This window comes from Strix aluco, chromosome 3 (assembly GCF_031877795.1).
Source record: "Strix aluco isolate bStrAlu1 chromosome 3, bStrAlu1.hap1, whole genome shotgun sequence".
NCBI lineage: Eukaryota > Metazoa > Chordata > Aves > Strigiformes > Strigidae > Strix > Strix aluco.
Genome location: NC_133933.1, coordinates 17,833,531 through 17,858,825, shown reverse-complemented (window position 1 = coordinate 17,858,825; position 25,295 = coordinate 17,833,531). Strand labels below are relative to the sequence as shown.

Genomic DNA, 25,295 nt, shown 5'->3' with positions numbered 1-25,295 from the left:
CTTTGCTGGTTTGCCTTCAACTTTTATTTATAAATGCATCAGCTTGAGGCAGCAATCAACTACAAACAGAAGTTTACAAAGGATTCCAGGCGCACTAAGATTTGGTATAATTAGACATTATTAGCCACAATCCTAAATCCCTAAAGGAGTTTTAAAACTCCTTCCCCTTTTTATTTCCAAAAGTATCCGAAAGCATTGTTATATTGAGTATAAAAACGGAAGTGCCTGCCAGCTGTTGCAAGAAACACAAGTTTTTGCACTGGACCTACCAGCATCTCCAAAATGGAAACAACTGGGTTTTAAAAAAACAAAACAAAACAAAACAAATAAAACCGCAAGTAGTAATCCTTAATTAAACCAACAGGAAGAACAAGAGAATCCCTGCAGAAAAAAATTATGTATGCAGTGCATCTAACCCCAGGTACTTCCCAGACAGACTCAGGTAAGTGAAGGAGAATTCAGTCTGCTTCTCGCAGAGATGGCCATGCCAAAAGCGGCTCGGGAGACACAGTCATTCGGTCGAAGTGGCAGTGCCAGAGCACACAAACAAGACAGATGTCATCCACGAGTGAGAGGCCACAGCAGCCTAGGAGACCAGATTCTCTATTTCACGACGCACGCTCTTGGCTGCATCTTCAACCTCGGTCACCTTCTGAAAGATTTCTTTTTTCTGCAAAGAATAAAAATAATACATTACTGTCTACCACTAAACTGAGCATCGTTCAAGGAGAAAGCGGGCTACGTCTCCTGTAAGGCAAAGGCTGAGAATCAGGAAAGGATGCGCCATCTGATCCAGGAAGCAGCAAACCACTGCAGTAAGGAACCAAGAGGCCAGGTGAACAAACCCAAGACTAGAAACTAAATAACTCTCCCCGAGTCACGGGGTACATCAAAAAACATCACGGTGCCGATGTGTACGTACAATTACATTTTTCATTCGCTCTTTGTCCAGCTTCAGGAACTCCTGCAGTGTCAGGTTAGTAGGATCTTTCTGAAGGGAAAGAAAAGCGCAGCCCGCAGAGTGTTTTTTGTGTTCCTCCCTGAAAAGAGGGAAAAGGAAAAATAAAAGCAGCTCCTAACAAGACACGCGCAGCCGTTCTTCCCGGCCAGCAGCGGTTCCACCTCTGCCGCGCCCGCCCAGCCCTGTTCGCCCCCACGCCGGCGCTCCCGAGGGCGGCCGGGGGGAGCCCCCCCACTACTCACAGGGGGTCGTCGTCGGGCTCCCAGCCCTCCAGCTCCTTGAAGCAGAAGAAGCACTGCGCCACGTCGGGGCCGTTCTCGCTGGGGCAGTGCACGAAACCCGCCGCCGCCATCTGCGGGCAGAGGGAGGGCCCGTCAGCGCCGCCCGGCCCCGCCGCCCCGGGCCCCGCTCCCCCCCCCCGCCGCCGCCGGGCTCACCCGCTCGGGCGTGCAGGCGCAGCCCTCGGTGAAGGGCCAGTTGCGGAAGGTGGCGGCGCGGGCGGGGACGAGGTAGAGCCGCCATTCCTCGGGCAGCGCCGCCGCCTCCGCGCCGCCCGCCATGGCTCGCTTCAAACGGCGGCGGTTGGGCGCGCGGGGCAGGGCGGGAGCGGGCCGGGCGCGCGGGCCGCCGGGAGCTGCAGTCCCGCCGCTGCCCGGGAGCCGGCAGGGCCCGGCGGGCAGGAGCGCCCGGCAGAGCCCTCCCCAGCCCGGCAGCGGCTCTCGCGGCCCGTGAGACGAACCACGCCAGCACGAAGCTCCCTCCGGGCCTTAAGCCGCCGCCAGAGCCGGGTGTGATGCGCGCTCTCGGCACCCCCGGGCTCCCCTTCCCTCCCTGTGGAGGGGGCCGAGCCCGCCGCCACACAGCCCCCCACACGAAGCGGCTCTGGCCGGGGTGCAGCCCTCACAGCCGGGCAGGCGAGAAGCACCCTGGTAATTCCCGAGGAGCCCGAGATAACGGCGTCAGCCAGCAGCAAAGAGGATGCTTTTTTTAAAGCCTCCAGCACAAATCCAGGGGGAAGGAGGATGAGTTTGCCATTTTGACCCTTTTTGGTTTTAAATTACGCCCATAAGAAGGTGCTACGGGTTTCCGTGTTGACAGAGCTGGCAGAGAAGCACAATGGGAAGGGTCCTGTTGAGGCAGGACCTGCACAGGGATGCTCTCACTGCTCTGTGGCAGCAGCCGCCTGTTCTTGCCCCAGGCAGCTGCCCTTCCCCTCCTCCAGGCAGCAGGAGCGGCTGAACTCGCCCTCTCTGCCTGACTAACGCTGCCTGCCTGGAGAAGGAACCAGGACCGGCCATCTGGCTCGCAGCCACAGGGGCAGGAGGCAGCTGGTTTTGCGGGGAAGAACTGGCTACTTGTCCATCACAGCAGCAGAGGCTCAGTCGCCTGCGCTGTCCGATGGCGGCAGGCAGTGTTTGCTCAGAGTCTCCTCCAGAAAAAAATGCAAGGGCTATAAACTCGTGGACCAGGTTACCTCCTGGAGCAAGCTGATGTAAGCAAAGTAGTCTGAGACAAGGGGTAAAGACAGATTAGCTTAACTGCTCAGTAATAGTTTATCATCACAAGTAGGTGGGTCTGCAAAGAAGCACATTCTCACCCCACAGGAGGTAATGAATGGACCAAGCAGACTTGTGCTTCTTCCCCTAGGCTGGATCTGAAACCTGAAAAGAAGCATTCAGAACGTTTGTGTGCAACATCAGGACTCTCAGGAAAGGGACTTCTTCTCTTTCAAAGTAAACTGCAAAGTATTCCTTCTATGAAAGTACTGATTACTATGCAGAATGATCCCAGTATTTACCCAGCTCAGCTACTGTAGATCAATGGCCATGATAAACTGACCACAGTAAGCAGCTTCCTGGTTGTGAACTATAAAAGCTCAAACAAGCACGTGGAGAGGTTTGGGCTTTGCTGCCCTGTTAGGAAAGGGTGAGGTTCCACCTTTATTCTCCAGGAAAACTTTGTTCTGTTAAACTGAGCTGTGTTTGGCAACCGTAATCGCTGCTACAGTCACTGTGCAGCTCAGGGAAGCGTGGAGTAATTGTGTCATTAAGCAGGGAGGATGCTGGCTTTTTAATCACAGCTAACGTAACTCATCACGCTGATCTCTGAGGCACGAAGAGGAGGGAAGCAGAGGGCTAAGAGCACACGGTTTGTTTCATCGTGTGCCTTGGAAGAGCCTCATCCATTGCAGAGAAAGCCAGCTGCCCGTGACCATTCAAGCAGTGGCCTTAAACTGCTAGGCTTAAGAGCCACTAGGGCTTCTCATTATTCAACATTCTGGGGAGGAAACGTTCTCCTGAGAGGAGGCTGTTAGTGGTCCCTGTGCAGCCACAAAAGAGAGATGGAGCTGCAGCAGATATTTTATAGCTACTTCAAAGGCTGCCTAATTCCGGTGCTGACCTAGTGAGGGCAGGTAGAGCTCCCTGGCAACCCTGGCGCGTTTCCCCAGGGCTGCCAGCCCCTATCAGATTGCACACCTGACTTCACACAGTGCCTGTTACAAGGCTGGCCTCAACCTCCTGTCCTCAGAAGACTCTTGCTGAAAGCAGGGGGTGAATTCCTGCTCACCGAACAGTGCCTCCGTGCTCTGTGGTCACCCATATAGCCAGTGGAGTAAAAGAAACTGTCTCTTGCAGACAGCTTGAGTTGCCAGGAGGAAATAATACACAAACCACAGGCTTCACCAGTGTCCTTCAGATCTGGCTTGCTGGGATCCCTCTGCAAGTCAGGAAGGTCTTCTTGGGTCACAGTTATTCATCTTCACCCAGACCATCAACAAAGTGATCCTCGAGCCAGCCACGCTTGCACCCACCAAAGCCATTAGGATCAACAGGGAAGGATCTCATGGCAAGTAATTCAAAGGCATGCCACATTTTCACAGGCAGAACTAAGGAACAGGGTGTGGAGTTTACAAAAGCACATAAGATAACACCAAGGGATCAAAACTTAAGCCTACAGTCCTGGGAGTGTGAGATATAATAGGTATAGCAGCTAACTGGCTGGTTTTCCAAGAAATATGGGCAAATAAGCAAGAAACAAGCCATGTCTACATAAATGCTGGCAGACCTGCAAAGTTGCAAAGCAAATTGCAATGTTTCTGCAGCCTGCAGAACAGCAATATTGATCTCCATCCCCTGTAAGCTTTAATGAGCTCATTCTTACCAGTCTTCCTGAAGGAAAATGTTATTTCTACTTTTCCAGACGTCTGACAGATCCAAAATGGCTGAGGTGCAAAGGCTCAAAGGATCCAGGGGTAAATGAACTGCCTGGATAAAACAAGTGGTCTGCAGCACAACAGGAATCCCAGGGCTGTTCTAAGCACCTTCTTCACTTGGCATCCTCCCTCAGAGGGACAAAGCCACAGAGGCGTAAGCGCAGAACAAGCAGCTCCTCAAAATCTTCACAGACGTTTTTGAGAACATGATGCAGAACTGGTCATGTTCTTCAGACTGTCTTTTATCTCCTAATTCTGGCTGGCAAGGACAGAGTCTGCTAGGGCCTGCATGTGTGCAGCTTCTGCGTGGATGCCCAGTAGAGAAATGAGGAGTTTCTTGCCTTGCTCCGATGCTCACACACACGCTTTGCATCTTCTATTGGCCATACTTGAGTTTGCTACATTTCAATGAAATAAGATGATGGAGAGACAGCCTAACAAACAGTATGACTACAGGTAGGCTTTTCCAAGGGAAGGGCTTTAATTCCATTCATAAAGACAGGTATTTTTTTCTTTCCAAGTACAGCTAACTCATAACATCAGTAACATCAAAAATTTTCACGTAGTCATAAAGCAGGCAGAATTGTGCACAGATGTTAGGGCACACAACACTTGGATGGGTTCTCTTTTCCTCCCACTAACACTGTTTTTGTTTTGGTGACAATGTACATTGGCTACACAAAAACTTACTTTGTGTCCCTCTCTCTGCTGTTACCAAAATGAAGACTCCATTAAGGCAACTACTACTATAGCCAGGTACCCAACAGGTATACACAATGGATTAAGAACAAAGCAGCCACATTTGCTGTGTAGCTCTCTGTGGGACTTGATGTGAAAGGAACAGCACAGCAGATGTGATTCATATTTATAATGCATGGACTGACCTTCAGTCAGTGTGCTGGGTTTGTGGTGTGGCAGGGGTTTTGGTAGCAATTGAGGAGGCTACAGCACTGGCCCCCTGTGAGAAGCTTCTCAAAGCACCCCCAGCCTCAAGTCAGACCCACCTCTGGCCAAGGCCGAGCCACTTAGCGATGCTGGCTGCACCTCTGTGATAATGTATTTAAGAAGGGGAACCTGTGAGGAGGAGGAGTGGGAGTTGTGCGGAGGAGTTGCAAGCAGGACACCTACGCTAACACTGACATCAGCAGAGGAAAGGGGTGGGCGGGGTGCACCACTGCATCCCCCCACTGCAGCCCATGGTGAGAGGGCAGGGCTGCCCCCCTGCACCCATGGAGGTCACCAGTGGAGAAGATGCCCACCTGCAGCCCATGGAGGACCCTATCCTGGAGCAGGTGGCCGCACCCGAAGAAGGCCCCGCTGTTGTAGTTCAGCACTGGAAGGACTGCAACACATGGGAGCGACCCATGCCAGAGCAGCTCAGGGAGAGCTGCAGCCCCTGGGAGGGACCCACACTGGACCAGCTCAGGAAGGACTCATGTTGGATAGTTTGTGGAGGACTGCCTCCACTGAGAGGGGAACTAGATCGGAGCAGAGGAAGAATGTGAGGAGTTTCCCTCCAGCCCTGGAGAAAGAAGTGGCAGGACTGACTGCACCCCCTCCTCCCTGCCCCCTGTGCTGCTAGGGGGCAGGAGGTAGAGAAACTGGGAGCAGAGCTGAGCCCAGGAAGAAAGGGGGGGGGGGGGGGGGGAGGTGTTTTTAAGATGTGGCAACACTCCTCCCTGTCCTACTTCGTCTGTTAAGTGTTGTTGATAGTGTTTGAATTAAATTTACGTTCTTTTTCTTCCCCTAACGAGTCTGTCTTTTGCCGATGACCATAACGGGCAAGTCACCCCTCTCTGCCCTTATCTCGATTCCCAAGCCTTTTATTTTCTCCTTCCCAGCACTGAGGGGGAAGGGGAGAGTGAGCAGCTGCATGGTGCTCAGTTGCCCTCTGAGCTCAAACCACAACAGTCAGGCAGCAGAGCAAACTGCCAACTTACTGTTCATCTGCAGTAAAAGTCAGTGAAGCTGCTAAACTATGTAAGAGTACTAGACCCCACTACCAGAGAAACCATTTGGGGTTTGTATTTTTTTAATTCTTGGATATTCCCATTCATTCTTTGCTCTCCTCTTTACTTACACTTAGAGCCATGAAATCACAGCCTAGATGCTTCCAAGAACTGGAACTGGCCCACCTCTACCCTCCCCTCCCTCCAAGCTCCAAACAGATTGCTTCTATGAACCAGAGCCTGCATTTCAAACACCACCATGGATTTTTGTTCCGGGTTTCTTCTAGCCAAAGTGTCTGTAGCAGGAGGAGGTGGATGCTGGAGCCTATGAGGCTGTCTCTGTGGTTAGAGGTGTGCCCAAAGGGCTGATCTGCAGCATAAACAACTGGCAGATGGGTTGTAAGATTTCAAAGAGCTGATTTGGCAGCTGTTGTGTCCTACCTCACCTAGCTACAAACCTGCTTGACATCTTGTTCCTGAACACAAAACACTGCGCACTACAAGAACTTCACATTGAGCACAGGGTCAACGAGGGGAAAGGAAGGCAGCAGGGAAGGAGCAGAAGAAAAACATTTCCTCTGAGCCTTGCATTTGGGATCACATGAGTTCATTATTCCTAAAACATGGTTCCAATATTGCTGTTCTGGCATGTGTAGAGCTTTCCTAATGTTAGCACCCAGCTAGATGCATGAATATCTTATTTCCCTTCACAGATTCAAGACATGGTTCCTAACAAAGCACTCAAATCACAGAAACACTGTGGATGATTTAAATGTAGATGTTCATTTCGCCATAAACAAAAACCTGTGACTTTTTGGATAGGTTTTAAAATTTGAAATCCATGGGGCCCCTCTGAAGTGACAAGTACTTTTTGGGGGTTTTGTTTGTTTGTCAGTGAGGGTCTCCAAAGTAACAGTGGCAGGAGAACTCCCCATAAAGAAGTTTAGTCTTCCAGTGGTTTCAGAATGTCCCAGTTGGCATTTCCAAGCCTCTCTCCTTGGAGCATAGGAATCAATCCTCTTGGATTGCACTTTCAGCACACAACATAGCACTGTTGAAATGCGAAGTCCTAGGGATAAAGGCATTGGTGCATCCCAGCTCTCATGTGGCAGCCAGCGTCCTCCGCTGAAAGCCGTGGTAGTTCTTTGCTTGACAGATTGGGCTTTTCGCAGACCCGCAGACAGCTCTGACAGATCAGCGCCGCAGCCTGAGAAAGAAGGCGTGCTTGCACTCCTTGCTGTCCAGGGGATAGTATTTGTCATAAAAATCCAAAATGTACTCTTCAGTCTTAAATCCAAATTTTTGGTAGAGCAGCATAGCAGGGTTGCTTGCAGAGACGTGAAGGGTTACGTCTTTGCCCATGCAGGTCTGCCAAGGGAGGGGAGAAAAAAAAAAAAAAAAGAAGAATCACAGCAAGAGAATGAGACAGCCTCTGGGGGAATGCGGAGGTGAAGAGATTCATCAGTTCAGGTATTCAAGTTACAGAGGAAATATGAGAAAAATCGCAGGCCTCGACACAGAAGTTACCACACATAGCAACAGCTGAAACGTCAAGGGAAAACTGCTGTTCCTCTGAGCCTTTGTTTCTGGGAAACATGGACTCTCTGACAATGAAAGCAGGTTTTGGATTATAATTTGTCAGCTTTCCATTGTCAATTGCTAAGTAATTGTTAATTAAAAATAATCTCGGTGTACAGCACCGATCTCAAATACTTATTAACAATGGCCTGAAGAAAAGACAAAACATGCCAGAAGATCAGGCGCCGCGCTCCTCCCCGTCAGCAAACAGAGCTGAGCTCTCTGGGACTGCGCTAGCAGCCCCAGCACACCTCTGGGCTGTCACGCTGGAATTCCTGTCTATCCCACCCAGCTCCTCTCCCATCCTTCAGGGCACAGCACTCGCCTCCTGAGAAGGCAGGGAATTCAGTTCAGACAGCAAATGGCATGGCTGAAGTTACCTTAAAGATCCCAGATTATTCTAACTAGCAGCTCTCAGATAAAGATACTGATATAATAATTTTTTCCTGCTTTCATCTAGTGTTTTAATAGCACTCTATGTATATTGAATGTATCGTAAGTCTAAGTGGGAACAGTAACACCCTTTAGAAAATTTCCAAGGTAGATCATTCAAAGGGAAAGCTCTCACAGGGATTTAAGGGAAAGAAAACAGGAAAAAAAAATATAATTGGGAGCCATTTTCAGGAAAGGAAGTTGGAGTTAGATCGTGCAGTTTGGTCCTCTGGGCTGGATGCATTAGAGGGTAACTTCTGACAACAAACCCATCAAGGCACCATTTCCATCAATGCATTTTCTGTTAGATTATGCTGTTCCCAAGAATTCATCCCCAAACTCAGCACGCTGATCCAAGAGACACGTATGAAAGTGGCTCCAGCTACAGAGAGCAGACCCTGGTGTCAGCCCAAGGAGGCTGCAAAGCAGCACATATGATCTAGTGACTGAGGAACAAAAGGTCACAACCACCATTTCTTCTCCTACAGGACTAAATGCCTTCTACCATTGAAAAAGAATCAGCAATGGAAAAATAAATCTGATGAGCTGAACATACAATGGTGATCTCTCACTGCTAGCAAGCCTAATCAGCCTCAAACCTGCCTGGCTCTCCTCAACATGATAATTTTATGCTACTCTACCTGCAAGCAGAATTAGGTTAATTGGCTGTGATACATCCTACAAAAAGCTGTGATGATTTTCTACAGCTGACTTGCCAACACACCCCAACTCTGCTGGAGAGACATGAGTCCAGCTGCTGGATCCCTGCAAACCTTGGCTCAACACTCATGCCTTTTCTCACCAGGTGTTGACATACCATGTCAACAGACTACAGTTGAGGGCAATTTACTTAAACACTTTAAACAGAGACACTCAGGAAATCTAAGGGGTGAATTTAAAGCAGATTGGTTAGTGGCCTGTGTCAACATGTAGAGCAGAGATAGGTGGACACTGCAGAGAGCTGTGTAGGTAGAAGAGTTACCCTCAGGTGGCCCAGAAAAGCCACCCTCAGTGGAAACTGCTTTTCCAAGGTACAGATCACTGTTACCAAGGCTCTGCCAGCACTCCCTACCTCTCTTCAGCCAAATGAGTATGAGGAAAAACAGTTTCAATGGCGAGTTTTTGCTAGTGCAGCTCGTCTTGACTAAAACAAGTCAAGGAATGTTTCACATCGGCAGCGCTGCCAAGAGAGTTCAGGGAGTGGTAAAACTGTGGGCCCTGAAGAGGCACAGTTGGGCTCTGCAAATGCCATCTGTCTGCATCCTCACTCAAAATTAAGCTGGCTTTCCTGCAATTTAATTCAAGAAAGTGAATGGAATTAAGGCCACCTGAATAACAGTATTCATTCAGAGATTTAATGAAGTTTAGCTACTTTAATACCACCCGTTTAGTTAGCTCAGATTAATCTTCCCAAGTGTCCCTGCAGAACAAAGCCCAGTACAAGCTAGTTTGAACAAATTTGAATGAGGTTGCAAACACTTTTCTTTATCTTCAGTTCAGCTGGATTTGAACCAGAAGCGAAAGAGAATGATTAAGATCAGCAGGTGATTTAATGCAATGGCCCTGGTCACAGAATAAACCTCCAGCTGTAGCCAAGAAAAGCTGCAAGAGATTCTTACTGAACCTCCCCACTATTATCTCATTTTCTCCTTTAAACCCCAAATTTACAATATTACTGTTATGGGAACTATTGACCACCAAAGAACACAAAGTTAATTTCCAAGACAGTCTAAGTCTACAGTATCTCACTAATTCTGAGGACCTGACCAGTATGGTTATTTTTCTAAACACATTTAAGTTTCTGCTTTTGAAGCGATCTCCCCCCATAAATGTTCACATGGGCTTCTGACAATCTGTGCAGTTGTGTATGCAAAGAAAGAGATGTAAAGGACGAACACACACTACTTACTTTATAATATTTGCATGTGTGTACGCAAGAAGGGAGAGGTAGTTCTTTAGCAGACATGGGGTTTTTTTCATTACCTGGATAAGATGGTAAATCATGAAGGTTGCAATCCCAGCTCTTCTCCACTCAGGGTGAACTAACAGAAAAGAGATGTAAGCTTCGTTGTATTTCACGTCTGGCACCATAAAGCCAAAAGCAATTATAACTTTCTTGTAAAGGACGACAACACTGAAGTCTGGATACTGCAGGCATTCTGACAAATCAATTCCTACAAAGAGAGAAACAGCAGTTGAAAGCACTGCAAACCAAAAGAAGTGTCACACTTGCATGGAAATTCAGGGTTTTAAGGCCTAGAAACACTCACTTGATCCCTTCCTTCTACCTTTATTTCAAAGCTCTGATATGGAGAGATGCTTCAACAAAACACACAGACAAAATGAGACCTGCTTACTAGTGGAGAAATTAACAAAGCTGATTTCCTCCCAAATGACTAGAGGATGAAACTAAAACTCAAAAAGCACATTCTTTACAGCAGGATGGTTAAAAAAAAACAATTTTATAATCACACAATCTCAGCACCCAACCAATCTTTCCTTGGTTTGTATTCTGAGCTGTATCTGCAGACTGCTAAGGACCCAGTTCTAAATATGCATGTGCAAATGTTTGCTCGATTGGGTCCTAGTAAGCTTGTGCCCCTTGCTCTGGGCTCTTAAGGGCTGCAGTAACATTAACAGATAAGAGTTTACTTCTTCATTTCACCTGGGCGGGGCCAGCACCAAGGTGATGTGCACCGTTCCCATTCCAGCCGGCAAATGCAGAGGACCTGCCTGCAGACAGGCAAAGGGGGGCAGTTCAGTGTATCCGCCTGATACACTGGGTGAACCATCCCGTTCTTCCTGGAAGCTCTCTCCAGACGCAGCAGACATGAAACTGGGCTTCAGCTTTGGTAACATTACCTGCCTAAGTTCCTACCTCTTCTCCCCTGCTGGCCTCGAGCTCCTGCTGTTTCCTCTTGTGCATACTCAGCTGTCTGTGGAGTTGCACTGTGAACCTGACCACAGCTTTCAACGCTATCAAAACATTTGCTTTTAGCATGCAAATTCCCTAATCTGGGCCATGAAACCCCCTCTCAGGCAGTGGTGCTTCTGTGAGTCAGAGGCTGGACAGAAACACTTGAGGCTGCTGACTTCCGAGCGGTTTGTTACCTTGCTAATCACATTGCTGCTGCAGCCCAAGAGCATCCACACAGCATGTTGGGGCCAAGCAGTGCAGTTCAAGGCACAGACAACTGCTTGGTAATTTGTGTGGACAGGCCCTAAATGAGTGCAAGACATAGCGGAGCTGTGCCATAAGCGTTAGTTTCAGCCTCAAATTGGCAATCGCAGCTATATCTGGAACATGGGATAACCAAATAGCAGAGTATGTTTTCCAGTAATGTTTATCGCTCTTGATGAAATGCAAGACTTCATAAGGCACCAGGCATAAATAAGCGGGTGAATTATTTTTCTTGCTCGAGAGTAAGCTGGGTGGAGTAAGACGTGGGAGGAATCGATTGGCAATAGGGAGCCGCGTTAATTATCTCAGGGCTGCAATTGACTGTGAAGTGCCTTACAGCATGTCTGTACAGGAACGCTACATTGCCCTGAGCACGCTGGCGTCTATGAGATGGTGCCGTCCCCTCGGCACGCAGTTATTCCTGTAGGAAGATGCTTAGCTCAGGATGGTTTACCACTCGTCTGCTCGGGAGATGTTTCCCAGTAGGGCATGAAGGCACAAGATACCGTGAGAGACAACAAGGGGAATCTTGCTTCACATCAGCTCATTTGCGGTAACTGCAAACTTGTTTCTGCCTTGTGAGAAACAAGAAGAGCTCTGACGGGAAGGATCTGGAGAGGTGGAAGAACTAAGGCCTGGGCTCACCCCACCTGGTGAGCCTAAAACTTAAGAATTCAGTCAATGAGTGCACCTCTATTAGAAGGCAACTGAGCATACCTAAGATGTCATTTACTGACGATAGCATCCCCCAAGCACACATGCTTCGGATGCCTAAACTGAGGTGGAATTACAGCTATTTCTCTGAACAACAGTGCTAGCTTAACGGTGCCCTCCCAGCTGCATATCCCACCCCCTCCTCAGTTGTACCAGCCCATCGTGAAGCTAAACCCTTCATGTCCACAAAGACACTGTGCTTTATCTCCTGAAGTATCACCTCCTCACTTGTCTCTCTTGCTAAAACAGGATTAAGGTGCAATAAATCATATAATCCCAGACTCAGAAAATTTACACCGTGGAAGAGATTTTGATTCCTGTTTGGAGACTGACGGGAGTGTCAGCTTTCTGATTCAATGATGAACAGTTCAGTCGGGTGGAACACACCCACGCTCCTTATGTTAAATAGAACAGGGTGAGTCCTGAAGAACTTAATGAAGCTGCGACCCAACTTGGCCAGAACTTCAAATGCATTATCAGAAGAGGAGAGACTATGACAAAGGGGTTCAGCCTCTGTTGGGATTGCAAGTGTCTCTCATGAGCTCCAAAACAGCTTGTGAAAGGGAACGTATACCACATTATCTCCCCACAAACTGTACAATTTGGACAAGGAGTAGCACAAAGGGCTCTGATCCTGACTGCAGCATACGAGCACTGATGAACTACAAACCCTGTTGAATCACTATCTGCAAATCAAAATGTAAAGCAAACAGTTACTTGGAATAAGGTGTGTACTGTTTGTACTGGGCTTTTCTAAATTAGCCTGCCATGTTGTTTGCTCATCAGAAACTGATCCGTGCAGTAGATGAACATCACTGTTATTATTTTAGAAGAACTAAAGACTACAGACTCATAACTGCCCCCATAAAGGGCAGCCACTGTCCCCAAAGAGCCTACAGTTCAAGAAACGACACCAAAAAAAAAAAAAAAAAAAAATCGATGCCCAAGCCTTCCCATACCTTGCAAATACTGAGGCTTGAAGAAATAAAGGACATCACGGTGGAGCTTGCAGCTGTAAGTACAATTCCCAAATTTCACTCTAACATATCCAGCTTACAGCTGCTAGGAAGAAACTTTCTCATGAAGCTAATGAACAGTAGGTCTCTGGTATAAAACTGTTTACTTCAGCTCCTGATTCTGCAAAACTTTTCACTGGATGCTTAATTTAGTAACTGACTACTCCTACTGGCATCAATGGTGTTACCCAAACCAACCTATTTCTTTAAGTGCTGTGCTAATTAGGGCCTAATTGCCCAGTTCTAAATGATCTCAAAAGACAAAGACACCAAACCCATGTCTCCATCTCAACTGCATTCCTATGACATCAGATAATGGTTTTCTAAGAACAGAGCCAGACACCAACTGAAGAAAAATTTGGCCCAAGAATATTTTTTCTGAACAAAACCACTTCCTTCTTAAAAAAGCAAGTGCTGAAGGAATCTTACCAGGCCAGAAGAATTCATGGCACATGGAGTTTATAGTGGGGATGTGATTAGGGCGAACGTAGCAGTAATCAACGGGTGCTTCAGGCTCAGCCTTCCAGTTGAGATCATTCCTGTGTGGATACGCCCGGATTTCTGCCAGCAGCCTGAGTTTTGGGGGCTTTGTCTCATAATCGCGCCTGCCAGTAACATGAAGCAAACACAAAAGGCGACTGAGCAACAATAACTGCCACTGCAGCTGAATGGGTACTGCCCATGAAATAATTTTCTGACATGCTCAACTTGAAACAAAAGAACAGATTCTTCCATTCATGTGGGAAAACAGCACCCAGCTCAGCAAAAATACCCGTGTGTCAGAGACCAGGGCACTTCCCGGATCCACAGCACACCAAGCCAACCTCTCCTTACAGCAGGAGCAAGGAAATCACCGCTCTGACCCAAGAGCAGGTGCAACTTGCATCGAATGACTTCAGTGATTCCCTCTCTGCCCTGCCCTCTTTTGGAGATTCCCCTTCCCAATGCAGAGCCAGTTTAACTACTCAGCTAAATAGAACACTATCCTTTCAGGGTTACCATAGCATACTGGGTTGTACTTCAAGGATGAGTGAGGAGCACTGCCCAAGAAAGGTGTCCTCTCCGTGGGTTCACAAGCCAAGAGCAAATTCAACCTCTGACCATCTGTACCTGATGTAAGGTTTCAGGACACGGGACGTGTAAGGACTGACAATACTGTGGTCTGTCAGCAGATCTTCTGAGCCTACTAGTCGATACAGAAACTTTGTTGTCTGCTGTCGATATCCCTTCATGGCAGGCAGCATTGTCTATATGTACAGTAAAATGCAGAAAGAACATTTCAGGAAGATTAATCAATGACTTGACACAGGGGAATCATATCAACAGAGGGAGGATAAGGGCCTTTCAATCTGAAAGGATGGATTGGACCCACAGCATGACAGTCCCACCTCAGAGGACTCCGCTGTGCACTCTCAGATTTAGCGCCCAAACCTATGAGCTGCACACATGACTCAGAAAAGTGCTGCAAGCGATCTCCCTCCTACATAGCATGAAAGAACAACCACCTGTTTGGGTACTTTCAGGCCTCTACTATCCATGTTTGGGCAGGGCTGGAGTACAAATACATAGACACTGTGGTGCTGACACTGACAGACAGCTGTGCTGTATGAGCATGTCCCAAGATGGAAGGGACTTGTGGGAGCATTGGTGGGGACACAACCCCAAGTCAAAATGGGTCTTGTTCACGTAATCCTTTCCACTCTGGGAGTCAGACAAGCTCAAGGTGACGCTGCTGTCTGCAGCAAAAACTCTAAAATAACCAGTGCCAAAAGCTCAGATGGATTTGGAAAACACTAACCTGGTATCTGTCCAAGATTCTGAAGTCCTGACTAGTAGTTCTGTATGTTGCTTGGCCTACTGGGGACCTGGAAACAACTCCTTCTTTGGCTCCATAAATCCCATCAACCAAGAGCAGGGCAGCGTTCACAACCTGGTCCAAGTCAAAGAGCGGCAGTCCTCTTTCCCTCTTGGCCTGCCTGACTATCAGTTTGCGCCTCAGTCTCCGGGCCTCAGGGGTCATGCTCATGGCATTGGGACAGGCCTCCAGTCTCTTCAGCAGCAGCTTTTCCTCATAGATGCTAACAGAGGTATGCTTGGGAGCCCTGGGTTTAGCATCCTTCTCCAGCTGTGGCTTCCTCTTGTCTCGCCCCCTCACCTGAAGTGATGCATTTGACTCTTCAGGATCTTCACTGTCACCTTCCATCCTTTCTGTTTTTTCTTCTTCACTCTCCACCTCTTGCTTGATCTGCTCAGCTGTCTTCACTTTTTTTCTACTTGCTACCACATTGCCAGCACCGGCTGTCCCGCTGGGAGGGGGCACGTACTCTATTCCTGGGTCTATAACTCCATCTCCTTCCATCTCCTCATCATCTGTTCAACAGATCAAAATAATCCAGGAAAAAAAATGTAAACATCAAAGCCCCATTTCAAAAAGTGTTGTCACAGGACTTTTCTGATAAGGAGAAATAATGTGGGTTTATCCAACACACTCCATTCGCTATTTACTTCTGGACTTCCTGATTTTGGACAGGAGACAGGGTAAGGAGTCCAATTTCAGGACACAGAATCAATCCTGCTCCTAAGGTGTCTTGCAGTTTGGCATCCAAAAACATGGCACTCCTGAGCTGCAAGCTCATGCTCTTTAACAAGTGTTAAAATTGTTGAAAATTCCTGAAGACTGGTGATCAAAATGGTCAAGCTGGTGAGTTTTATCTTCAGCTAGAATACCCTGGAGAAGCTCTGTTTAAACTGAGGGAACAGTTAGGAGTCACAGAAGCACAGGATTTATCCCTCTACAGAACTTGAATATCCTTCCTTCCAACAAGAAGTGCTTTATTCTCCAATTAGATTGAGGTCTGGCTTCCTTAGGGTACTAAAAGCACTCAGTCTGCATCACTGCTTTGCAACCTAACTGAAATGTAACATTTGTTAATTGAGACGTTTGAACTTATAGAACCACTGGAACATTACCATGAGAATTAAATTTCTCCCATTTAAGAAACAGTTGAGGCAAAATTAGGGTTGCTATCTAAGAGTGTAATCTGTGTTGCAGTGAAATGCTTATGCTGAGCAGTGCAGCAGTTGCTAGGTGAAACCTTCTACCCACTGTTTATTCAGGATCCCTCAGAAGATGATAATGGTGGTTTCTTCTGGCCTTAGAAGCTGGCAATACAACTATGGAAAACTAATCAAGATTTACACACAACTAAGACAAACAGAGTTTTACAAGTTACTTTCCATCTTATCTTGTAAAGATCCTGCAGCTAACTGGAAATTTCTTTTTTTTTTTTTTTTTTTTTTTTAAAAACACCTTCCTTGACAACTACGTATAGCTTATTATTGAAAAAAAAAACATGGCATCTCTTACCATGAAACAGAGCCTGTGGTGGCATGACATCTGGGATGAGATCTGCTTCCGAGAGAAGGCTGGGAGTAGCTGAATGCGAGGCCGGAGTGCCAGGAGCAGAGAAATCCAGAGATGGGGAAGGAGAAGGACTTGTCAGAGGAGTGCGATCTGAAGAGCTCAAAGAGGAGAAGTCAATCACCTCTCCTTTCTCAAGGACAATATCTGGACGACGGCCTCGACTGGTGAATTTAACGGGAGTGGAGGAAGTACTCCGGTCCAGGAAGCCAGCTGCCTCTTTCTGGGCTCTCCGAATATCCTTGGCTTCCTGAGTGCGAGACCTCTTCTCCTTCAGCTCCATGGCCGATTCCACTGGATTGCGGCTTACCCGCTTCCTGAGTCCTTCCACAGTAATGATGGGATCCAGAGGTGGCTTTGAAGCTGCTAAAGAAGTAGTTTGCTTATTCTAACAGACACTGAGCTCCTGCAGTCACTGGATATATACTATACAGACAAAAAACACATTGACTACAAAATGTATTTTCAAAATATACAAGAAATTAACTAAGGACATGTAGTCAGTGCACCACTAAAGCCTCATTTAAGACTCAGTTTTGGTCCTCTGCACAGAAGGGAATTTGCTAGTGCGGACCAAACATACAAAAACCCTCTGCAGGATAAAGATGAACAGAGAAATTGTAGGTTTCAGCTACAAAAAACCTGAATCTCAAAAGCCTTTGAATTGGTTAGAATGATGCAAAAGGCAATAAAATATAACAGGCCTCTCACATACTACAACACATGCAACATAGTCCTCTTGATTTAAGATCAAGCATTAATGCAGAAAAAAAAAAAAAAAAAAATCATGCTCTGTAACTGTCCATACACACAAACACATTGTTTTAAGTAAACTTTTCTCATGCCTTCCAGCTCTGTCCCTAGCTAAGAACCTATACACCACTGGGGGAAGAGTTACCTTTTGCCTTTAGTGCAGATGCAGACAACTTCTCTCCTTCAGGTTTCATTGTTGGGGGTTTATTATGAACCAGTTTCCACCACCCCGGTTCTCCAAATTCCTGTGCCCCTGAGCGGAAAAACAAGGGGCTCCCCACAGAAAGACAGCCAGCGACTGTGCTCCACCATGTTGAGGTCTTTTTCCTACATTGAGAGAGGGGAAAACAAGTGTTTGGTTCCCATTCACCAGCTGTGCTTTCATCCTGAAGCCTCCTCCCTCTGCCAAGATGGGAAGTGCAGAGTGCTTCTGCCACTGGCACTGATGCGGGGGGATGACGTACTCCCTACACCCCCACCCTTAAAGAGGTTAAAGGTTAATTAATTTCTTCTCAAAGAGATAACCATTCTGAAGGGCAAGACTACAACGTACTGGTGGGCTCTCATGCAAAGTGCTGTGTACATACACTCCATAAATGCCATGCGAACGCAGCACAGTGAGAGGCAATTTTTCTTTTATCAATGAGCCACAACATGCCAAACCTACAGAGGAGAGGTCTACCTTGCTACTGGAACCCCCAACTTTCAAACACTGACATTTCTACCTTCCTTAGCAATTTGACAATACAAGAATGGGAACAGGATCCTAGTGATAGCTGTGTTGAGCTGACACTGCGAAGCTGTATTCCATTACTGAAGACGGCAAACAGGACACTGGGTGTACAGGATGGGAGAGACAAGGGAGAGGTACTGATAAAGGTGTCACTTCACACAGAAGGGAAGACGAACTTCATTTAAATGCTTGCCATGACTACTTTGAGATTTCATTTAGCAAAGCACACTCCCAGAGCTGTAGGACAGGATCTCTAAGGCTGATTTCACAAAAGGAGTTGGGATCTGACCACTCTGCCCTCCACAGCTGCAGACTGGTCAGGCACTGAAGAAAAGCAGAGTTAGGGCTCTGAGAAATAAATCACTGAGGACAACAGAGCTGCAGGAGGTGACAAGGTATCAGAGCACGTATACTGGTCCCACAGACACATGCATGCAATATGTACTGGAGCCCTATCTCTGCTTGGGATTTTCTGCCATAAAACCTCTCCTACAGTTTGGGGAAGAGGATTTCTACTAGTCAACACACCTGTCAGCCACACTCACTGAACTATTTTTGAAGCACATTTTTGGCCAGTTGCAGGCAGGAAACTGCCTTTCACTCTGCAGGGCCAGGTACTCTACTGGGCATCTGAGCATCTTTTGTTCCTCTAAGAACTGGTCACAGGGCTAAGATATTTAGGAAAGAAGTGAGAAGAAACATTAAAAAATTGCCCCTGTAGCCAACCACTGAGGCACTCCCTTGGATACTGGAGAATCACGTTCATGGTGCAGAGTGTAAGCCCATATTTGCACAGGATCTCAGGATTCCTTCTTGCCTTTGCACTCCTCTACTGGCAAAAACTTCAGTACTCGGGCTAGGCTTGGCCAAACAGGTATTTGCTGCTGAATGTTGCAATTACACACCTTGGGATACTGACCCTCAAAAGTGGGTGATTGACTCAGGTGCCCCAGATCAGAGTTTGGAACATTACAATAAGTCTGGATAAGCTGTACTTTAATATGCCAAGGAAATAAAGCTTGCACGCCTTGAACCGCTACACGTATGGTTCAGCTGTCCCTGCTTCATCAGTGGCTTGTCCAGGCAAGTGGGGAGACTATGTCTGAGGCCAGTAATCACTTCATCTAAATTTTAATCAGAGCAAGGAGTGCCCAGTTCCCAGGGCAGGTCTCAAAATGCAGCATCAAACCCTGGGAGGTGATGGCTCATCAGCTGCCTTCCAGTCAGGGTCCCTGTGGTTTCCAGAGGGGACAAATACTAACATTTCTGAGAACAGAGCAAGGAGGCACAGACAAGCAATGAAAGCAAAGCCAAAGAGCAAATCTGGTTAGGGAGAAAGGCCAGAACTTACAACAAAGAAATCCCTGGCAAAGAAAAGAAGCTGTGAAGTCAATCAAACCTACAACTTCGAAGGCTTGCTCGGTTCCTTCACTGCCTCTATAGCACATGCATTAACAGTGAGACTTGGGTTTGACAACTTCAGCACGCTCAGATAAAACGCGCCGTTCGCCTATACAGCACACAACTCATCGTGCCGCAAAGGCTGCCCTTTATGAAAACGGTGCTTACTCTGACAGCTTCTTTCTTTACACACACTGGAAAACATTTCAGTGGTTTGTAACACCTGCTATGTAAAAACTATTTTATCAATATTCAAAACAATCTGAAAGATGAGGCCAAATTTTCCTTTTTGGAGAACTTGGTCCATGCAAGCTTTATAGCCAAGTATAACCAAGTACTTTGCAGGACCTCTTTTTTTTCTTTAAAGCCCAGTGACATCAGGACTAGCCCATCTGTTGTGACTGTTTAGAAAGACTCAAAGGCTTTGCAGGTTCATACACTACCTAAAGGAATATAAGAAATAATTCAAAATATATGCATTTACATTGCTTTTGTGTGACATTCTTGGGGTTGTTTTTTCCCCACTAAGAAATGCTTATTCTTTCTCAAGAGTAGCCCTCATGCCTACGTTCAGGTTCTCAACATTAAATCCTTCAATATTCTCACTACTGAGGCTCAACAGGGACATCACCAAATTAACCAGGATTCTTGTCCATCTGTATAACAGGTTTTAATTCCTTTGGTTCACCAACCAGACTTCCAGGGAAACATCATGTCTTTACCTGTTCCCTAACAAGAAAGTCCAGTGTTTCTCAATAAAAGCACAAATATCTTCTTTCCATCTGAAGTACCCCTGACGGCCCGTTCCTTCCAGAGATAAATTGTACATTGCCAGCATGACGACCTGGAACAGAAAGTGTTGGATACAAGTAAATCTTTTCTGCTTTATCTGCTCAACTGCCCCACTCCAGCCACCACACACACACACATCTTTGCTCCCTCATAAATGTGTTGGTTTTGCAACATCTCATAGGGAACTTCTGCAATCCATCTTCCTCCTGCTTTCATGCTGTCCATTCTCATCTTCCCATTGTTAGATGCAAATTCTCCCTGAGATTTCTCCATTCCAGGGGAATAACAAGCTGCCTAGTTATGTAGGTTTATGCTGAGACACAAGCTTTTGCAGCAGCTGTATAAATGAATTATATCACAACTGGGGTCTGAATGTAGTGTGGAGGTAGGGAAAAAGTCTTTCAAAAAAAGGGTGAGAATTAATCCTACTATCTAATCCATCAGAAACACAGTGACAACGGTTTTTCTAGATACTGTTACATCTCAAACTGAACAGACTGTAAACTCCATAAAAATCACATATCTACTAATTGTTCTGGGTATGCAAGAATTAAGTTTGTCTCCAGGTGTTCTTCATTAAACACAATCCATTTACAGCTCATTCAGATGCCTCACAACTAAATTCAGTCTCACCTATTACATACCTAAAGTAAAGGGCAGGCTTGAAAAATATCACACCTCTCTAACAGTCAGCTAGGATTTACTTACAATTACATTTACCCTATTCAAATGAATACAACTAAAATCAGCTGGGCTGGGACCATCTTCCAACAGTCACACAGCCTCGGTTGGATACTACTTCCAACAGAGACTTATTCTTCACTGTCAGAGAAGTTCGAAATGTGTTTTTCTTAGGGAGATGGGTCTCCTTGCAGTGGACCATAGCTTTCTGGAATGCATTGCTGAAGATGCTCACAACCCCTCTTAGTTTGGTAACTATTTATCTAGGATTTTGTGGTTTTTAAGTCAGGTGTGACAGTGTCTCAGGACTTAAAAACAATTCTCTTTCCAACTGGCTAAAGATAAGGATCTGTTGCCACATACTCTGAAAAAAATCCAGAAATCACTGTCCTCATTTTTCCTAGTTCAGGTAAGTTGATTTGTTCATTTCCCTCAACTCAACTTACACAGAAGCAGCAGCAGCTCTGGCTGCTGGAAGTCTAGGGAGATGGTCTCTTCACCAGTCAACTTTCTTCCTCGCCTGTTTTGATTTTGTCTGTCCCTTCCCCGTGGCACTCTGAAGAGGCCTGGGTGTAATGCTAGCAGCCTTTGCTCTCTAGATCTGTAACCTGCTGAAACTCTGCCGGTCTGCTAGCCAGACTGCTTCGCCAACCTTCTCCCCTGCACAGCCCTGCACTGGGCACCATGCGAAAGCACTGGAGGGGTTACAACCGATGTTTTAAATGATCTATTACGAGACAACACACCACTACTGTCTCAAAGGATGCAAATAGATGTTTCGCACATACTGCCCGATGTGGAAACACTTAATGCTGAGCAAGAGCTACTGCCTGATTGAATTCATTTTATGCAGAGGCAGCCAGCACTGCCTGCCTGCCCCTCCAGTGCCCTGCTTAGAGTAAGATGATGTGCATCAGTCTACTCATATGTGGTTGCTGTATAATGCAAATTATTTCGATTGCTCTGGTGTGCAAGTGACTGAAACAGCAAATTCCATCAAGGACTGTTGCTAGTCAGTAAGCAGCCAGGTTGGAGCTTTGCGTTCAGGGAGCTGGCAAGCTTTCTATTTGCATGTTGCTGCCTCACTAGTTTTACATTTGCTCATATACACAAAAAACTGTTCATGCCTAGCAGCCAAATAGCATTCATTTTGCTTTTCCAAACCTGCCTGAAGCCATGAGTTCATGAGGAACATAAGGGAAAAAAAAAAAAAAAGGGAAAAAAAAGGAATGTGGTTTGCATGATTATCTATCTTTCATGCCCAAGATCTAATATGCAGGCAATCCTCAGCTAATTAATTTCTGAAGTTCATGCACATGTTTGTTTGTTACCTATACCTGATCCTCCTTTTCTAGGTAGCACATACTCAACAAACAACAATTTTAGCAAGTCCTGTGGTTGTTCTGCTGGCACAAACGTTTTACTTACTTGTTGCCACGTTAATCTCAGCCGTTCAAATTGCTCCTTCCCATCTTCTGAGCAATCAGAGCAAGTAAATCTGAAAAAGTTGTCTCCTTTGAGGTAGCTGAGCTGTTCCCTCAGTTGACCTAAAATGAATAGGTAAAAATCAATTTCCTGGTCCTTTTGTAGGAGAAAGTGCTGCAAAGGAGATTTGGATTTCCTACACCATCAGGCAGGAAAGTACTTTTTGCTTTTTTCCCAAAGTCCAGAGACCCAGATGGTTCCTAGGAAGTGTCAGAACTTGCTGCAATGGAGGGCGCAGATTCATTTCACAGTTGCAGCAGTCAGCAGTGACCAACTGAAATGCACAGGCATAAAAAAAAGGCGTTCTACCTAACATGTGAATGCAGGTACAAAGCCAAGGATTTCCTTGTCTTCGTTGCATTTCTCCTTCCTTCTTCCTTCCCCAGGATAATCTATATCCTTCAATCAATAACCGTTTTCCCACTCTAAAAAAAAGCTGACCTGTTAAAAAAGGTATGCCACTGCAAAGGCTATCAGAATATACAAGCATTCTCTTCCAGGTCATCTTTCCACTCACTGCTACATGTCTTTACAGCTCTCTCTTTCCCTGCCCACAAATTGTTACTAAAGTAAGACTGCCAGTCCCTGTTTACAGCAGCCTCCAGGATGCAGTGCCGTAGACATGGTGTGAAACTTTAAGGTATTTATTTATCCTATCAGGAAAAGATCTTCGTTCCTTGAGACTGAGAGCCAAAAGAATGGCCCAACATTATCAGAAAACACTTCTTTACTGCAGCTGATGCATTAGATCCTAAATCAGCAAAGCACTTCAGCATATGCTTTGCTGTGTAAAGATAACTCTGCATAAAAGTTTGCCTGAACAAAAGTGATCTGCTGGGATAGAGCCACCTGCGAAACCCCACGCATCCAAAGTTACAGGCTCTAGTTCTACCTTTCTACAGCAGAGAAAAAAAAAATAATCATATGAATCAGGACTTCTAAACTTAACAGGGGTTAATTTAGACAAATATGAAAAATTAAAAAATAAAATCACAGGACGTGGAAACAGTTAAGACTACAGCATTTCTGAAAATTCACACATGAAAGGTCTTTCTCTAGAAGTATGATATCTCTTTTACTGTATAACGGCACCAGATCAAGCATTTGTAATACATGAATACTCTGCTTCCATAGCGTATTGCAGAATCTAACTATTAAAGTTGCACCTATGTCTGATGGGGAAAAAACCCCACACTTAGTAGATTAACAGAATTTCTACATAGCAATTCAATGTAACTATGATCATTTGTCTGTGGATGTTGGTGATTTCACAAATGACAATTGGTATCCATATAACTGAACAGTTAGCAAAGAGAACAGTACTTCTCTTTTCCAGCTTGTTTACTTTGCACATTTGTATCTAGTTACTGTTGCTCTGTGATTGGCTTTTTCTGCTCTGGACTTCTTCCACAGCAACGAGAGGGGAACATCTTTGTAAAATAAAAGAAATTGAGTGTTAAATCAAGTGCTCTAAGATATCTCATGCTACCTTTAACTCTGCTCCATTTTTTGACTAATACGTTTCAAGTCAGTATGTCCCTTTAACTGCATACTACCTTAATAGCAGGATGCTGGTTCCATTAAATTAACATCAAAACACTAACACACCTTGAGAGGAGATTTCTACACTGTAACTTTCGGCAAATTCTAAAATGGCAAATGTACAGGTGCCACCTGCAGGGTTCACTATTTCTAGCCATAAATAAAAAAAACTAACCACCAACAACTTAAAAAAAAAAAAAAAAACAAACCAAAAAAACAACACATGCTTAGCAGCATCTAGCTTTTGGATCCAACAATAGACCCGATAATGCAGAATTTAGGAAGTCCAGTCTGTTGTGTTGCTAACAGCATGTATCTTATGTCAAGCAGCAGTAGCAGAGGGATCAAGTTCTGCAGCTTGCTCCAAATGCCTCCCAAAGCTAGCTGCTACAGGCTGGACACGCTTCTGTGAGAGCTAACTTCAGTTCACATTATCAGGAAACCACTAAGGTTCAGATTTAGCCATATGCTCCACAGATGTGACAAACTGACCAGAACAACAACAAAAACCCCACCAAAAAGTAACACCATCCCAAAGCCCTTTTCCTCCACAGAGCTTTACAGGTCATTATCTGAGTGAGCAGAGAGGCCAAGTGGCTTAGCCAGAGTGCCCTAAACATGACAATGGCAAGACTCAGGAGGGTGTGCGTGTTTCTGAAGTCACACCCTTGTTCTCTACTAATTAAAAAAGACAGTCCCATTTCTTTACAGGGAAAAGCTTCGGACACCCATACAGTTCATGGATCGAAGGGCCTAACGCAGACAGCTGGCATCAGGCTGCAGGGCTCCATGCAACGCCAAGACAGCCCTCCTCCTACAACATCGGAAGGGAAACAGCTAAGCAAGGGCTGCCCTGTAAAGCAGATATGCAGGACAGCATAACCACCTTGCAAACAACCACCACAGCAACGCAAATGAGACACAACCGGCAGGCTTACTTGCTGGAATCCACTTCTGGCACTTCTCGCAGTAATATGACATCTCCTCCATCCAGGACGCGTCACCTTCATCACTGTTCAGAGAGTCCCCGCTCTGGTCATGTGATAAATCCACCGAAGCCTGGTCCTCAGACTCGACAATCAGGAGAGTCTCCCCTTCCACCTCACCCTCCTCTAAGCCCTCAGAGGTGGAGGTCCTGGTGGCTTCGTCATCGTGGCGGCTCAGCAGCCCACTCATGTGAACGTTATTAGCCATCCTAGATGGTGTTTGCACAAGGAGCTACTCCTCCCCACATTGACAAGTCCATCCACGCTGGATGTGCCAGCCAAGTGCCACAGTCAAAGTACAATGACAGAGGAAATGTTTTGTATCCACCCTATAGCTTTTGGGACTGGATTATAACCTATACAAAAGAAACAGTCTTTCACAGATTACCTCTGTTTGCTGAAACACTTGCAAGTAGTTAGATACTAATGATCTCCAAATGTCTTTAATCAAGCCTC

General features: G+C 46.1%; 2 protein-coding genes across 3 annotated transcripts; both read right to left on the bottom strand.

Annotated features, from left to right (window-relative positions):
• Position 1: 1 nt before the first annotated feature.
• Positions 2-1,535, bottom strand: BIRC5 (baculoviral IAP repeat containing 5). Its single transcript, XM_074817614.1, has 4 exons — positions 1,399-1,535; positions 1,204-1,313; positions 923-1,040; positions 2-670 (listed from the first exon to the last, which is right to left on the bottom strand). The coding sequence occupies exons 1-4, from the start codon at positions 1,519-1,521 to the stop codon at positions 587-589; spliced, it is 435 nt and encodes a 144-aa protein (XP_074673715.1). The 5' UTR covers positions 1,522-1,535; the 3' UTR covers positions 2-586.
• A 3,097-nt stretch (positions 1,536-4,632) lies between these two features.
• Positions 4,633-25,294, bottom strand: KAT14 (lysine acetyltransferase 14). 2 transcript variants are annotated; one of them, XM_074817610.1, is made up of 10 exons: positions 24,792-25,294; positions 22,255-22,373; positions 20,076-20,197; positions 17,365-17,546; positions 16,413-16,829; positions 14,844-15,415; positions 14,156-14,292; positions 13,475-13,650; positions 10,118-10,308; positions 4,633-7,492 (listed from the first exon to the last, which is right to left on the bottom strand). In XM_074817610.1, exons 1-10 carry the CDS (start codon positions 25,045-25,047, stop codon positions 7,319-7,321), a joined length of 2,346 nt encoding a protein of 781 aa, XP_074673711.1. In that variant the 5' UTR covers positions 25,048-25,294; the 3' UTR covers positions 4,633-7,318. The 2 variants fall into 2 exon arrangements, with proteins under 2 accessions (XP_074673711.1, XP_074673710.1); XM_074817609.1 differs by having other exon boundaries at positions 16,413-16,832; positions 24,792-25,293.
• Position 25,295: the final 1 nt, after the last annotated feature.

Coding starts and splice junctions, on each gene's coding strand:
- BIRC5 (XM_074817614.1), bottom strand. CDS start 1,521: ATGGCGGGCGGCGCGGAGGCGGCGGCGCTGCCCGAGGAATGGCGGCTC. Junction 1,314..1,398: donor GCGCCTGCACGCCCGAGCGG/GTGAGCCCGGCG, acceptor CTCTGCCCGCAG/ATGGCGGCGGCGGGTTTCGT. Junction 1,041..1,203: donor GAGCCCGACGACGACCCCCT/GTGAGTAGTGGG, acceptor CCCTCTTTTCAG/GGAGGAACACAAAAAACACT.
- KAT14 (XM_074817609.1), bottom strand. CDS start 25,047: ATGGCTAATAACGTTCACATGAGTGGGCTGCTGAGCCGCCACGATGAC. Junction 20,198..22,254: donor TGAGATTAACGTGGCAACAA/GTAAGTAAAACG, acceptor TTTCTGTTCCAG/GTCGTCATGCTGGCAATGTA. Junction 13,651..14,155: donor GTCCTGAAACCTTACATCAG/GTACAGATGGTC, acceptor TGTTACTGGCAG/GCGCGATTATGAGACAAAGC.